This window comes from Poecilia reticulata, linkage group LG18, assembly GCF_000633615.1.
Source record: "Poecilia reticulata strain Guanapo linkage group LG18, Guppy_female_1.0+MT, whole genome shotgun sequence".
In the NCBI taxonomy this organism is placed as follows: Eukaryota; Metazoa; Chordata; class Actinopteri; order Cyprinodontiformes; family Poeciliidae; genus Poecilia; species Poecilia reticulata.
In genome coordinates this window covers 19850879-19865316 of record NC_024348.1, presented here as the reverse complement: position 1 = coordinate 19865316, position 14438 = coordinate 19850879, and the positions used below count along the sequence as shown (strand labels likewise).

The following is a 14438-nucleotide window of genomic DNA, read 5'->3' as shown; positions in this document are numbered from 1 at the left end:
TCTCTCTTTATAGTTATCTCCCTCTTCTTCCTCATATCGTGTCTTTAGAAAACTTTCAAAACAAAAACGAAAGATTTGGGATGTATCTTACTAGTGAAAGAATTACATTTAAATAATAGTCTTTACCACCTGTGTAAACTTTGCTGGTGAATGTTATAACACGTAATATAAGTTTTATAATATGTGTTACAACATTGTTTCATTTCTAATGTAGGCTCTTGTGTCAGATAATCTAAGTCAATGTTAGAGAATAATTAATTTTTTTAGATTTACAGAATCTCAGTTAGCCTTCGTAGTGGGGCTGAACTCGTATTACACCAAGCACTGTAGCTAATATTAGCTGGTATCTCACAGGTGGACATAAATACAGAAAAGTAATATTCCAATCACAATATATACACAATAATATGTCCATCTGACTTGTGAAATGTTGTCTGTGGAGCCCTCACATCAATAATCCATAGATCCGAACAACAATATCCCTCAGTGCTGAGGTATCTTCTGCTGTTTTGATTGAACAAAGTAGGAGGGACGACCGCTCCAAGATGGCTGCCGTATTTTCTGCGCCGGAGCAGCCAATGCGAGGTCTACTCTTATATTATGTCTATGATTATAACCGCTTAAGTCTGATGCCACTCCGTTTTTGTTTACAGTTTGTGAAGAATGAAGTTGCGCTCAGTGTCTTCAGAAGTTTTTGTGTCATTTCCTTGAGTGGTCCTTGGTCCAGCGCCCCCACAGGCGAGGAAGGGAACAAGCTAAGAGTTTGGATAATTTGACAGTGCAGGGTGAAAGAGAACAGTAGCAGCTGAAAATGAAACGAATGTTATTTTGGTTCCAGATTTAACCGAGTCTACCCGGACTAACAGGTGGGAAACACTGAGATTAATCTGTTTTGTTTTTTTACTTGTTTATTGCCAAATATTTGAAGAAAAAAAAGGACTGGATCTATAACTTCTCTGCTCTGTTTGTATGAAGGTGTCTTTGCTGCAATCTGATCTGTCAGTTTGTGCTGCATTATTTATAACAACAGCTCTGAGGTGTTTTTCTTTGGTCTCCATCTTTTGTTGCCACCTGAGCTGCTATAAACACGTCAAAAGATGAAATTACAGCCTGATTCCCAACATGCTGAATCATCCTGTCTGTTTCTTTCAGCTAAAAACAAAAACATTTTCTAAGAGTGGAGTTTTTAAAACAACGATGAGTGAATCTGTGCTCACCTGGGATCCAGTTGTTGCTGTGAACTTTGAGGAAAAGCAGGAGGAAAATGATGGATAAAGCAGAGAAACAGGGAGACATGATGACTGCAGAGGAAGGTGATGAAGAGTGAAGGAGGCAGAGAGGGAGTGGAAGTGAAGAGGTGTCTAGACTTTAAAGGTTACTCAGAGCAAGTTTGTGGCTCGGAGTTACAACAGAATAAAATCCTTCCTGCTTTTCCCTGGGAATCTCTGAGCGACTTAATCCCAGGAATGTTTCACAATCTCTCTCTAGCTTTTACTCGTTTTTATCAGTCGGTGGATTTTTAGTAAAAAAACATAAATTTAAGCATATTTTATCAGACCGATGTTTGTTAAATTAAAACAGGACAAATGTATTAACATTTATTGAGGAAAAATAATGAGTCTTTCCTCCTATTTATTATGATTTGGGATGGAGATGGTTGGAATTCCCCAAACTTCTCCTCCAATAAAGTTTGAACCGTCTTGCCAAACCTCCCAGCAGCAGCAGCAGCGTTGTGTAATTATATTCCAGCCCAGATTAGCCGAGCATTAAGCCCAAAAGCTTTGTTTGATCTCCAGAGACGAGGTTTCCAAAACACCTCACATGTGAAAGCCAGCGAGAGGAATCAGACAACGGCGTGTCAGGGCCACAGAACAAAAAGGAGCAGCAAATTTAATTTAAAAAACTGAAATTTTCAAGGAAAATTTTAGAAATGTCTGAGTTTAGAAAAGTTGAAAGTTTGCTAGAAAAATATCTAAAAGCTGATTTGGAGAAAGGTAGATAGCCCTTTCTGTTCCACGTTGTTTACATGTTCTTTCTCTAAATCTCCCTTATAAATGTGATCGTCTGATTTTCTGTTTTGAATCTGAAATAAAAATCTTACAGTGGATGAACATGAGTCCTGATGCTGTTGAACGTGGGGGAAGCCGGAGCAYCTGGAGAGAACCCACACCTACACAGGGAGACATTTCCCACCATGCAGTCCTGCCTTTTTAATATTGAAATATCCAATTAACAACAACAGCAGCTCTTTTTCCAATTCCCGCCAATCAGCGTGGAATCAATCATAAATTGATTCTACGCTGGATGGACTTCACATCTGTCCTTGAACTGGCGCCAATGTTTTGGAGTTAAAACCTTGATTTGCCTCCACAGTGAGATCTTTTTCTCTTGTTGTTCGCAGACATTGTTCTCCTCAGCGACTCTTCAGCTGCTAGAGTTTCAGATTCCTGAGATGTTTGGATGACATCTTCCTTTAATGTAATCTCTATCTGTGGAGGGGATGTTCTCTGTTCTTCCTTTAGGCCACTCTCCCCTTCTGTGGAAACTTCATGAACCGYACCTGTTAAGTTTTCTGAAACTGCCAGGTTTTGTCTCCATTTGTTCAGAAACTGTCTGAGGGATCTCTGGTGTTATTTCTGAGTCAGGTTTTGTGTTTGGGACCAAGTTCTGATCCGTCTCTATTGGTCTTACAACGGTTTTCAGTTCAGCTTCCACTGCCATCTTTCTCTGTTCAGATTCAGATTTAGTCAATGGCCTTTTCTCATCTTGCTGGTCCCCATCTTGCTGTATTTCAGGGACCATTTCGNTTGTTCGCAGACATTGTTCTCCTCAGCGACTCTTCAGCTGCTAGAGTTTCAGATTCCTGAGATGTTTGGATGACATCTTCCTTTAATGTAATCTCTATCTGTGGAGGGGATGTTCTCTGTTCTTCCTTTAGGCCACTCTCCCCTTCTGTGGAAACTTCATGAACCGYACCTGTTAAGTTTTCTGAAACTGCCAGGTTTTGTCTCCATTTGTTCAGAAACTGTCTGAGGGATCTCTGGTGTTATTTCTGAGTCAGGTTTTGTGTTTGGGACCAAGTTCTGATCCGTCTCTATTGGTCTTACAACGGTTTTCAGTTCAGCTTCCACTGCCATCTTTCTCTGTTCAGATTCAGATTTAGTCAATGGCCTTTTCTCATCTTGCTGGTCCCCATCTTGCTGTATTTCAGGGACCATTTCGTCTTCAGTCGCCTGCTCTAGGTTACCAATCACTAGTTCATTTGTATGGATGTCAGTTTCGATACCGGCCGTCTGATCCCCAACTGTTTCTGCTATAGAAACTTCTTGTTCTTCATCATTTGCTCCAGAAATGTTTCCATTGTTGAAGGTTTCCAATAGCTTGGTCTGCCGATCCTGATGTCCATTCAGTTGTGCTTCAGAGGGCTGGWTTTTTAGCAATAAACAGAGCTCAGTTTGTGTTGACATCGTCTGATAAACTGGTTTGAATTGACATCTGGTTTCCAGTTCATCCATCTGTTTGGGTTGAAATGGATCGATGGACTGGTTTTAATTGTGAGCCGGTTCCCTGTAGATCCGTCTCCGTTTGTACTGACGCAGACTGGTAGACTGGTTTCTGCTTTGAGTCGTCTTGTGAATCGGTCTGAACCTGAACAGAAACCATTGACTTCTTGCACTGTCTYCTCTCTGTRAGAACTTTCYTTWTCTGCTGTTTAACTTTATCAAATAATTCATGATTCAGCTTGACCGTCTCATGAAGCCGTTTCATTAAATATTTCTGTTCTCTGATATATTCCAATTTACGCTCCTTAATTTTGGTTTCACACAAACATTTTGCTTGACTTGTGTTTTCAGAAGAGTGGGGCTGTTTTTTTCCTGCTGCATCAATTGTCTCCTGCTCTCCAGCGATGGACTCTTTTCACTGACCAATGAATCGTTCTGCTTTTCAATATTTCCTGCAGAAATCTCTTGGTCAACGTGGATGTGTTCCCCCGACCAGGTTTTAAATGGTACCTGGTTTTTCTTAGTGGACTCACTCTCAGGTGGCTGTCTGTCCACTTTTTGATTCACCGTCTCCTGTGCTTTGGTGATCAATTCATTTTCAATCACCAGTGAAGCGTCCTGCTGTTCGATATTTTCAGCAGACATCTTTAGCTCCTCAGGTGCGTGCAGCTCCGACCAGACTGCAAATAACACCTTCTTCTTCTTATGCGCTTGGGGGGCAGTAATTCCCTTTTAACAATCTTGTCAAATGCAACTTCTTCGACTCTAGGCTGGTTGGACTTCATTGTCACCTTTACTTGTTTCAGCTTCTACGATAAATCACTTCTCTATGTAACATAGTTAAAATAGTTCAGGTTAAATCCTGCTAAAATGCACCATCTGCTGGTAAAAAGTTGGGATGAATCAGCTTCGGCTTTTGATTTAACAACACATTTAGGAAACAGTGACTCATTCAGATTACACGTGAGGATTTCCGTCCCACACATTTACAGAAGCAGCTCTCCCATTATTAAAGTGGATTTCCCCACAGCACAGCAGGAAAATGTCTGTTTACATCAAGCTTTATCTTCATCATGATCCCCTTCTATTTTCTTCTTTTACCAAAATAAAAGGCACTTTAAAGCTGACACTTTAAACCAGCGAATGTTTAAATATAGTAAACTTGGTAAAGGTGTTCAAAATAAACACCTGGGCTTCTTATTGAACATTGATATTATTGAACAGGCTCTGATAAATTAACATTTTCCTAGTGTCCAAATAAAGATAACTCAGTGTTTTGTGTTACTCCGTCAGCAGCAGTAAAATACAAGCTTAGAAAAAAATGTCCTGCTGTGATTAGGACACTATCAGTAAAAAAATATTTGAATTACTATTTTCTGTCTTCATATTTCTTTAGTAAATTTTTCTGAGAAATCTGTTTAGGTAGCACGTTTAAACAATTCAGTTAACAGTTTAAATTAACTTAGGAATTTCCTGTTTAGCGTGTAATTTATGACGAATTGATTTGCTGTTTGGCTAAATGTTAAGGGGCCTTGAGACGTGTTAGGTTTTTTTGTGACGTATTTCCAAATAAAATAACTGATTAGCTTCGGACGTGTTAGCATGCTACATCTGTTTGGGCTTCTCAACTCTACGGTCGGTCGTGTGTGACGGATTTTTAGTTCAATACAGACAACAAATATTTATATAGTTCGGATTTTAAGTATCAGCACACAAGCGTTTACTTATAACAGATTATTTGGTTAACAAAAGCCCGATTAAAACACAGTGAGCTAACCGTTAGCTTTATTAGCAGACGTTGCTAACAGGGCTAACGGTTGCAACTTTACACAAATCGACGCGATAGAGTCATACCTCCTCTTTTGGCTTCTTTTAAACCAAAATATAAAGTAAATAATAAAGTAAAATGTATTTTTTTGCCATTTAGTAAAGCTTGAATTTATTTTTGTTTAAATAAAATCTTAAAAAGGTCAAAGAAAAAACAAAATGATATAGGAATTTATTTTTAGCGTCAAATGTTACCTTGTTCACTGGGATGACATGGAACAAGCTTGATATGAGTTGGCCTTTTATGGGGGAAAAATAATATTAAGAGTTATTTAAAGAATAAACTTGGAATATAATCATTTATTTTTAAACAAGCTGTTTCCATATTTGTTTGCTTTAAAGGAACTTATTTCTGTAGAAAAAAAATTACAAATATAAAGATAAATTTACATGACTTCCAGCATTAAAGTGCAAAAATCTAAATAAAGCTACACTAATACAGCACGATGCAGTGATAACACGGAGTGAGAACCAAACATTTCACAAGTTATCTGGGAGGGATATATCTGGTTTCAACAGAATAAACAACTGTAAATACAACAATGAACCAAATGGATGGAAAATAACAAATTGTGTCTAAATTTTGGTTGCAGTGTTTCCATAAGGCTTTATGTGAACTTCTTGATGAAGCGCAGTTTGAGGTATGCGATGGCGAGGAAGCAGATGATCATGATGCTCAGAGCCAGGTGGTTCTGCCAGAGACCCCAGGTGGAGTGATCAACTCCCTGCTCCTTCAGGTAATCCTCACCTGACCTGCTCAACACACATTACAATCAGTAACACTGAGCTTTTAGGCATTCAACATTCCAGGTTGGTTCGGCGTTAAAAGGTAATTAATTGATTATATAAAAAATAAAAACATGTCAGAAGTATGTTTTTTAGCTGCAGATGCATCGTTTGCTACAAATGATAAAGTGATCGATGTCATCGCATTTTAGGTAATAAAAAGTTACTTATTATTTGTTTATTTTTAAATATAATAAATATTTCTTTAACACAATATAAAAAGGCGTACATGAAAAATATGCAGACTGTACCAATTTTTTATCTGATTAATAAATGTTCAGAATAATCAATAGAATAAAGCAATAACTAAGATAATTGTTAGTCGCAGCCCTAGAACAAAGTAAACATATGGCTGCGGAGATGTTAATGTCGCTCCTAAGTTTGTTTTTGTGTTTTTCTCGGCGTCTTACAAGGAAATGTTTCCTTTCCAGGCGAACTCCAGACCGGGGAACTCGTTTGCTTGCAGAGCCTAAAAACCAAAAATGAAGAACAATAATCAATTTAAAAAAAATGCTGCATACACGTTAAAAATGTTCAATTCACAATTTTAATTTGAGCTAATATGGATAATTTCTGGTTTGTGTACATACACTCAGTCCATATCTGGGTATACTGAGGTACTTCAACCAGGCGAGCCAGTTGACGATGGAGTTTACGTTCACCAACAGCCCTGCAAAGATCTGCACAAATAATTAGATTTTAAGTGTTTTTCACCTGTATTATTGATGATACTTTAAAAATATTACAATACAAATAAAATGCCGAGGTTCTAGTAAATGTTAAGTAATATGAAACTTCAAAAACTCTGTCTGTAAACAAAAGCATGTTGACTAAAACTAATGGAAAGTAGAAAAATAAAGAAATATTAGTGGATATAGAGAAAATGATACATCAGGCCTTTAAAATACAAGAAGAAAAGATGTCTATTAGCAGATGACATGGTGAATTACAGACTGAAACGACCAAACTAATATTAAACCGCGTTAACTGACGGTTTTACGCTTATATTTTTATAATTTATAAGTGGATTCTTGGACTGATGCTGTATAATTAAAATACAGATGAACCTTCTCTTTATTTGTATCTTTTGTTCAATAATAAATGAGAAGAGTTGAGTTTCCTTCAAACATTTTAATACGTTATTAGTGACGTAATTGAGCAACCGTTTTAAATCTTTCCTCTGCAAAAATATGTTGTGTATTTTGATCGTTGTTGAGTGTTTATTTACCATCATGAAGACGCAGGTGATGGTCATGTAGATGTTGGCGATGGCCACCACCGTCTGGTCGGCCGAGATGGCCATGGCCATGGAGGTGGCGGTGTACGACACCAGAGCCACGCTGAACATGAAGGTGAAGAAAGCCCCCGCTGTCGACTTCAGGCCTGAAACACACCGACCAGAGCAGAACCTGAATCAGCACAAAATGATCAGCTACAGTGACGAACATCTGCAAATATATCTGACAAAATTGATAAATATTTAACATGAGAACTAAATATATAAAATTGGTATAACTACGTATTTAGATATAGTTAAACATAGTTAAGTACATTTAGTTAGCAGGCTAAATATCTAGCTAGCAAGTTAGACTTGGCTAAAATTACCTAAATTGACKAAATATTAAAATGGAAAATATTTGCCCTGTTAACAAAATATTTAAAGTTAAATATAGTTAGCTATATTTAGTTACCAAGCTTGCTAACACATTTAGCAAGCTTGCTGAATGAGTTAGCAAGCTTGCTAGCTGCTAACTAAATTAAGTTAGCAAGTTTGGATTTGCTAAMTTAGTTTGCTAATTTTGTTAACAAGCTAAGTTAGCAAGATAAACTTAGCTTGTTAACAAAATATTTAGTTAACAAGCTAAATAGTTTGCTAACTAAATCAGAAAGCTGAATATTAGCTACGATGCAAAACAGTTGYTAAAATATTTTTAGCATGCAAACTAAATATTTACCAAGCTAAATTCTCTTTGCTAATTAATATTTAGTGGGAAAGCTAAATATAGTTACAAGCAAAGTATTTAGCTTACAAACTCAATATTCAGTTAGCAATTTAAATAGCAAACTAAGTATAAGATTCACTAATCAAACTGTAAAATTCATAAATGAATTCATAACATGGTGAAATATGCCATTAACTCCCTTTTYTCTCTGCCATTCAGAGATACGCGAATGTTCAAAGCAGCAGCAGATGCAGTCATTCGTCCTTTTAACATTTTAAATGTTAAATGTTATCAGTTCCAGTTTTTCATTTCTCATGAAGATTCCACACCGTTTAGTCTGAACGTAATCCTTTATTCTTTAAATTTTGCATCCTACGACTTCATGATTACAATAAAAAAACAATAACACCTCTCACAATCACAGTATGTTACCTACCAATCATGAAGTAGGCGACGCAGGTGAAGACCATGGCGGGGATGGTCCTCAGAGTGATGATGTCAGACAGGATCTTACACAGGAAGTAGACAGAGAGTCTGTAGTAACCGCTGATGTATTCATGGCTGCAGAGAGAGAAATATGAAAGCAGTAAACCTCCACCATAAAGATAAATTATTATTTTTGCTACTCAGTTCTCAATCTAAATGCCCTCTAGGATATAAATATGTGATTTTGTGAGTCAGACCCACATGAAGAGTTTCCTCTCTGTGATGAAGAGTTCAGCGGCCGACAGCGAGCTGAAACACTGATTCACCACGACGAAGAAGAGAGCGCCGGTCCTGAAAACACACAGAGACGAGACCAAATCAGAAAACAGAATAAAATCAAACCACAAACCCGGTTCTGGATTATAAAAGAGTAACATACCTGTTCTGGATCCCACTGTCATTCAGCTGGACATCAAAGAAAAGCGCTCCGACAACCAGAGCGAGGAAGAGCGTCACCGCTACCTGAAACACACAATACAAACTCTAAATGTTTCAAATTCAGAAGAACTTTGTGACTCAGAGATGAGTTAAGGTGTAAAACTGGCTTCTGAAATACAGAAACGTCATGTGTTTGAACGTGCAGTACCCTTTTTGTCCAGCAGAGGCTGCTACAGACTTTTACAGAGGTAACTCTACCCACCAGAACCTTGTTTAGTTTAAAGGAARCAGATACAGAGAAGAGTTTGATCTGTGGTTTATTACCTGGGCGATGGAGGTTTGCGGGTTCAGCGCCAGGTTGCGGAAGGTTCTCTTGAGAACCCATCTGAACTGGGTCAGGAAGCYGGTGTTGTAGGTGATGGTCCTGAGCCGAGAACTCTTGGTTGTTGGCTTTCCCTGAGAAATCCTTTCTAGAAGATACAAGGCAAGAAAATGACGTGAAAACTAACATTTCTCAAGACAAAGCGGCCTCTGTCAATGTTTCTACTAATCAACACCATCTGGAAAATTGTTAGTAATGATGTCAGTTAATCAATGCTCTGTCTTTGTCTCTCCAAAGGGTTTTTGGGGTAAATCTCATATCTCTTGAACCTACCCAGCTCGTCTTTTGTCTGTTTGTAGTATTGGCAGTTTCTGTACTCCTCCACCAGTTTGTCCTCGATTCCTTTTCTGGACTTAGACATTGATTCTGCATCGTGTTGAGAGTCTGCAACAAGAAAAACAACATTTWTTCACGTTAACTCAGACTGAGATCAATGACTAGCCACCATTTTTCCCTTATAATTGGGGTTTTTCTTGTACTGAGAAGCMAGTTCTTGGGATAAGATGCTCTGTTTACACCAACCCTGTTCACTTTTACTTGACAAAGACCAAAGCACTCCAGATCTATTGTCTTGTTTCCACTGAGTGGTAAGACACGGGTCGGTGTGGTTTAGCATGCTGTTTTATGGTCCTTGTTTTATGGTCCTCTGTCTCCAGAGAAGTGCTTCAACCACCAGTTGGGCAGATTAAACCCAAACGTCTAACATGGCATCATATTRGTGCAACGACAGACGTGACGACTACTATTGTTTTTGTCTCAAGCAGCAACATTTTTCTGTCCCCTYGTACCAGCAGCTCCACCCTAACCATACCGAACCGAATCATTGTCCTATGAACCTACAACTGCAGGGGGCCCAGGAATGGTCCGGTACAGGTCGGTTGTACGGCCCATTGTTAATGGAGACAGACCAACTAGTATACCAAACACTACTAACCTGTGCCTTACCACTCAGTGGAAACAGGCCTTTAGATTAATGAGTATTCATCAAGTCCTTAATCTCTGTTGAGGACTCACCCCATGTGGTACATGTCCATCTTTGGGGACGTACCAGAGAGGGATTCTGATATCCCAATCACACACCACTGTTTGTTTAGATGACCAATCATCCCTCATTAATATACACTAACTATATTTGACACCCTAAATTAGTGGGTTAACCATAATAATTGTGACTTTTTTTCAATAAAAGTAGAGAACAATCAAGGTCGTTTACTGGATTAAAGTCAAACTTACCGTCTTCTTCCAGGCTGCTGAGGGTGACTGCGGTCGAGTCTCCGTTGATGACGTCCAGGAAGAAGTCRGCAGGGTTGTTATGAGCCTCACAGTGATATCCTGGAAGAAAAAACCCAAACTGAGCTAAAAAACATCCCTGCTGAATCAAAACAAGTTGAATGTTTGATCCACTTCTTACCAATTTCAGAGAAATACTCCAGCGCTCTCTGTGCCGGGCCGTGGTAAACCTGGATGTTTCAATTTCACCATAAAACAAAGTTACTTGGTTGTTTTTTTCACATTTAGGGTCAGTAGATGTTGATTATGAGATATTTTGGTTGTGTTGACCTGTTTTCCATTGACGAGCAGCGTGAGGCTGTCGAACAGACGGTAGATGCTGTACCGCGGTTGATGGATGGACAGGATGATGGTGCGACCGTGGTTTGCCATCCTGCAAAAACAACATTTTGGAAATAAGTTTAAGGATCAGATATAAAACCTTTAAGGTTTTTCCTTTGGATGTCTCTTCTGGTTAAGAAACTCCTCCAAGTCCTCTAGAAAGTGATTTATTGTTGGGTATCTCTGCTACCTAAGACTGAAAAACAAATCCTGATATAACGATTTCATATCCATCAATACTTATAAATGTTGATGAGATTTTTGTTTTAAATATCTGAAACAAACTGGTGACGTGACCTTTGCCATTTCATCCACAGTTTTCACTTCACGCCGTTGTTTTTTGTTTYTAAATGAGGCACAGTGGGGAAACTTGAAACCGCTACTCAACAGGCTGTTGCTAGGTAACCGAATGGAGGGGTGACTTGAAACTGCTACTTAGCCAGCAGGTTGTTGCTAGGCAACCAAAGAGTGAGAGAGTGAGAGTGAGTTGATTCCACCTACTTTAAGATCAAACTTCAGTTAAATAATTTAATATGACACCAGATGTATTATCTATTAATACTGATTGTGTCCATCACAATATATATCATAAGTGGAAGAAGATAGATAGTTGGATAGATTATAAATAAATGCGTAACCAGACATGGTATTTATAAAAGTTCATAATGTCAAAGAGACGTGGAAGTTGGACTTCACTACTGCCTGACGTAAATAATAACCACTGATTTTAAAGTTTACAATAATTACACAAAATTACAAAACAAACCAYTCTATATGTTAATAATGTAACTCACAAGAAAATACTAATAATATAATGAACAAGGTTACTGGATAACAAAGCAAAGCTGTGTGTATAATATTCAAGTGTGATATAATAAGCTGGTTAAAGACAGACTCRCTGATTTTAGTTATTAGAAACATATTAGTCTTAAAATTAACTTGTATTTTATTTAAAAACCCTCTCATTTAGTGAAGAATTATAAATACATGACAGGGCAGGATTTGTAGGAAACTTTACCGTACTTAAACGAGGTAAATGTATAGATTTTAATCTTTTATGTAAATATAATTCTGTTGGATCCCAGTAAGAAGAGATGTAGTTCTACTGCAGCTGAACGGGATCATAATACGTAAATAAATCAATCAGCAATGAAGCCCAGTGTGGTCTAACTGGGAGAAAACCAGCTAACTGAATGTGTTGTTCACCTCTTCAGCAGCAGCAGCACAGAGTTGGCGGTGCTGGCGTCCAGCCCCGTGGTGGGCTCATCCAGGAAGAGGACGGGCGGGTCGATGATCAGCTCCATGCCGATGTTCGTCCTCTTCCTCTCCCCGCCGGAGATCCCACGAATCAGCTGCGTTCCCACCTGAAACGCAGCAGCGAAGTTTCCTGGGTGGTATTTACCACAATCAACGTCAGATTTCCGTATCATTTATGTTACTTTTGTTTTTTCTCATCATGAATACTTTAACTTTTATATCCGATCCAATCCAGCTTTATTTATAAAGCACTTTAAAACAACCACAGCTGATACAAAGTGCTGTACATTAAAACACAACATAACAATAAAAAAATAAAAACTCTTACAGTTTAAAAACAAACAAACATACAATTTAAAACTAAATCCTGCTGGAGTTAAAAAGCCAAGTAAAATAGATGGGTTTTAAGACGAGCTTTAAAAATGGACACATTGAAACGTGAGATCGCACGCACAACATGCGCAAAAAGCTGCTCGCCAATGACGACCAACGTGGTTTTAGCTGTAAAGTTGTCAACATACTAAATCCTAAATGTACGTATGATATATGAAAGAAAAAGGGACACAGTGCTTTGCTGCCAATTGTCAACAGTACGACAACTAGATAGCAAGGTCAGGAAACGAGTWAAAAAATAGTGAGGGAGACAGAAGTCAGCTATGCTAGCTTGACTTTGACAACTTAACATGTAGATGTGCTGTGGAAAATTTTTTTAACAGTTCATTAAAAAATAAATAAATAAAAAAAGGTGATCTAAACACCAACAACTCTGACAGATCATCAGTAGACCAGGTGTTCAAATAAGCTAATGAACCACAGCTGTGTTAGATTAGCTAACAGCAGCCAATGGTAGCTAATCTACCTTATTAATAGCAAAATAAAAATCAAGCCTGAAAGCATAAAACTGTAACGGACTGAATGTTCTGTTCTTTGGGTGGGAAATATTTGCATGTTTTTTGGCGAACTAGATGTTTTTCTGCGTCTTTTCCTCTTTGCTACTGAATTAATATGGATAKCATGTGAAAGAATCGTATTTCTGCCCTCCAGCATTTCCACATGTAAACTATAATGTGCATCGTATCCATATTTTTATAAATTTTCCAGGTTCTAACTTCCTGGTTGGAGTTGCTCTCCGTCGTCCTCACCTTGGAGTTAGCCACTCGTCCCAGTCCCAGCTCCTGGATCAGTTTCTCCACCTTCTGCTCCTTCTCCTTCTGGCTGATGGAGGACGGCAGACGCAGCGCCGCAGAGAAGGCGAAGTTCTGTCTGACCGTCAGGGTTCCCATCACTACGTCGTCCTGCAGACAGGAAGCCACTGCTTAAAAAAAACTCAAACTTCAGCTGCAGCTGGATGCACCTTTATTTCTATCCTTGAATCAAACTTCCTCTTCTGCGACTTTGAGTTTCAAAACAGTTTATTTAATGAGATTTGGCGGAAGAAGCCGGTCGTATTGTTGCAGGCGGTCTCTTCCTTCCCTTCCAGGGAACATTCCTGAATGGAAAAACATTTCAAGCTGGCTTCTGTGGGTCTGGCTTCCTTACTGCTTTCGCCTACCTGCACCACATATCCAGACAGGCATTTGAAGTTGGGAGGCTGCGGAGCGCCGTCGATCAGGACTTCTCCTGACAGACCTGAAGGGTCTTTTCTGGCTGCCAAAACATCCAGGAACCTGAAGAAAAACCGGCAGCAGTAAATTAGGCTGGGTTTGACTCTAAAGGTACATTCACACCAGCGCTGTTTAGTCCACTTTAATCAAACTCCAGTTCATTTGGGGAGGTGTGAATGTTCAGTCGAACTCTGACCAAACCTCGGTCTGTGTTCGGCTGAAGTGAACTCTGGTGCAGATCGAATGCATATGTGAACACCAAGCRAATCACAGACCACTCCACAAGCAGGAAGCGGACTACAGCGCAGGGCATTCTGGGTAAATACAATCAAAAACAAACACTTTAGCCTAGCTAGCCTAGGTTTTTGTGTTTTTTTCCTTCAGTGGTTCTTGATGCAGCGCCCCCACAGGCAAGAAGGAGAACAGGTTTTTAAAGGGTTTGCTTAGTTTGACAATGTAGTTTGAAAGCGAACGACTGCAGCTAAAAGTGTAACAAATGTTGCAGTTTTGGTCCTTAATCAAACCAATTTACCACAAGATTTGTTTCATTTCCAGCTGCTGTGGTTTTCTTTCACACTGCATTGTGTCAAACCAACCAAACCCTTTGGAAAACCTGTTCCCCTCCTCGCCTGTGGTGGCGCTGCACCAAGAACCACTGAAG

At 38.9% G+C, this 14438-nt stretch overlaps 2 protein-coding genes and 1 long non-coding RNA gene across 3 annotated transcripts in view; 1 reads left to right on the top strand and 2 right to left on the bottom strand.

The window, feature by feature from the left end:
• Positions 1–1433, top strand: part of LOC103480846 (uncharacterized) — an 8032-nt gene extending 6599 nt beyond the window's left edge. Inside the window, exons 2-3 of the long non-coding RNA XR_536188.2 lie at positions 654–866; positions 1153–1433. This is a non-coding gene — a long non-coding RNA (uncharacterized LOC103480846). The remainder of the gene's footprint in view (positions 1–653; positions 867–1152) is intronic.
• The window catches only part of LOC103480847 (uncharacterized), an 11644-nt gene extending 9720 nt beyond the window's left edge, over positions 1–1924 (bottom strand). The window contains exon 1 of the mRNA XM_008436041.2: positions 1218–1924. Within this exon, the coding sequence (XP_008434263.1) occupies positions 1218–1296 (79 nt within the window). The 5' untranslated portion in view covers positions 1297–1924. The remainder of the gene's footprint in view (positions 1–1217) is intronic.
• Positions 1925–5424: 3500 nt separating this feature from the next.
• Positions 5425–14438, bottom strand: part of LOC103480848 (ATP-binding cassette sub-family G member 2-like) — a 20054-nt gene continuing 11040 nt past the window's right edge. Inside the window, 16 exon segments of the mRNA XM_008436043.2 lie at positions 5425–6083; positions 6527–6585; positions 6707–6796; positions 7345–7499; positions 8496–8620; positions 8747–8836; positions 8925–9007; positions 9248–9393; positions 9579–9689; positions 10539–10637; positions 10717–10765; positions 10866–10968; positions 12123–12280; positions 13316–13468; positions 13726–13839; positions 13842–13917. Coding sequence (XP_008434265.1) covers positions 5939–6083; positions 6527–6585; positions 6707–6796; positions 7345–7499; positions 8496–8620; positions 8747–8836; positions 8925–9007; positions 9248–9393; positions 9579–9689; positions 10539–10637; positions 10717–10765; positions 10866–10968; positions 12123–12280; positions 13316–13468; positions 13726–13839; positions 13842–13917 — 1756 coding nt within the window. The 3' untranslated portion in view covers positions 5425–5938.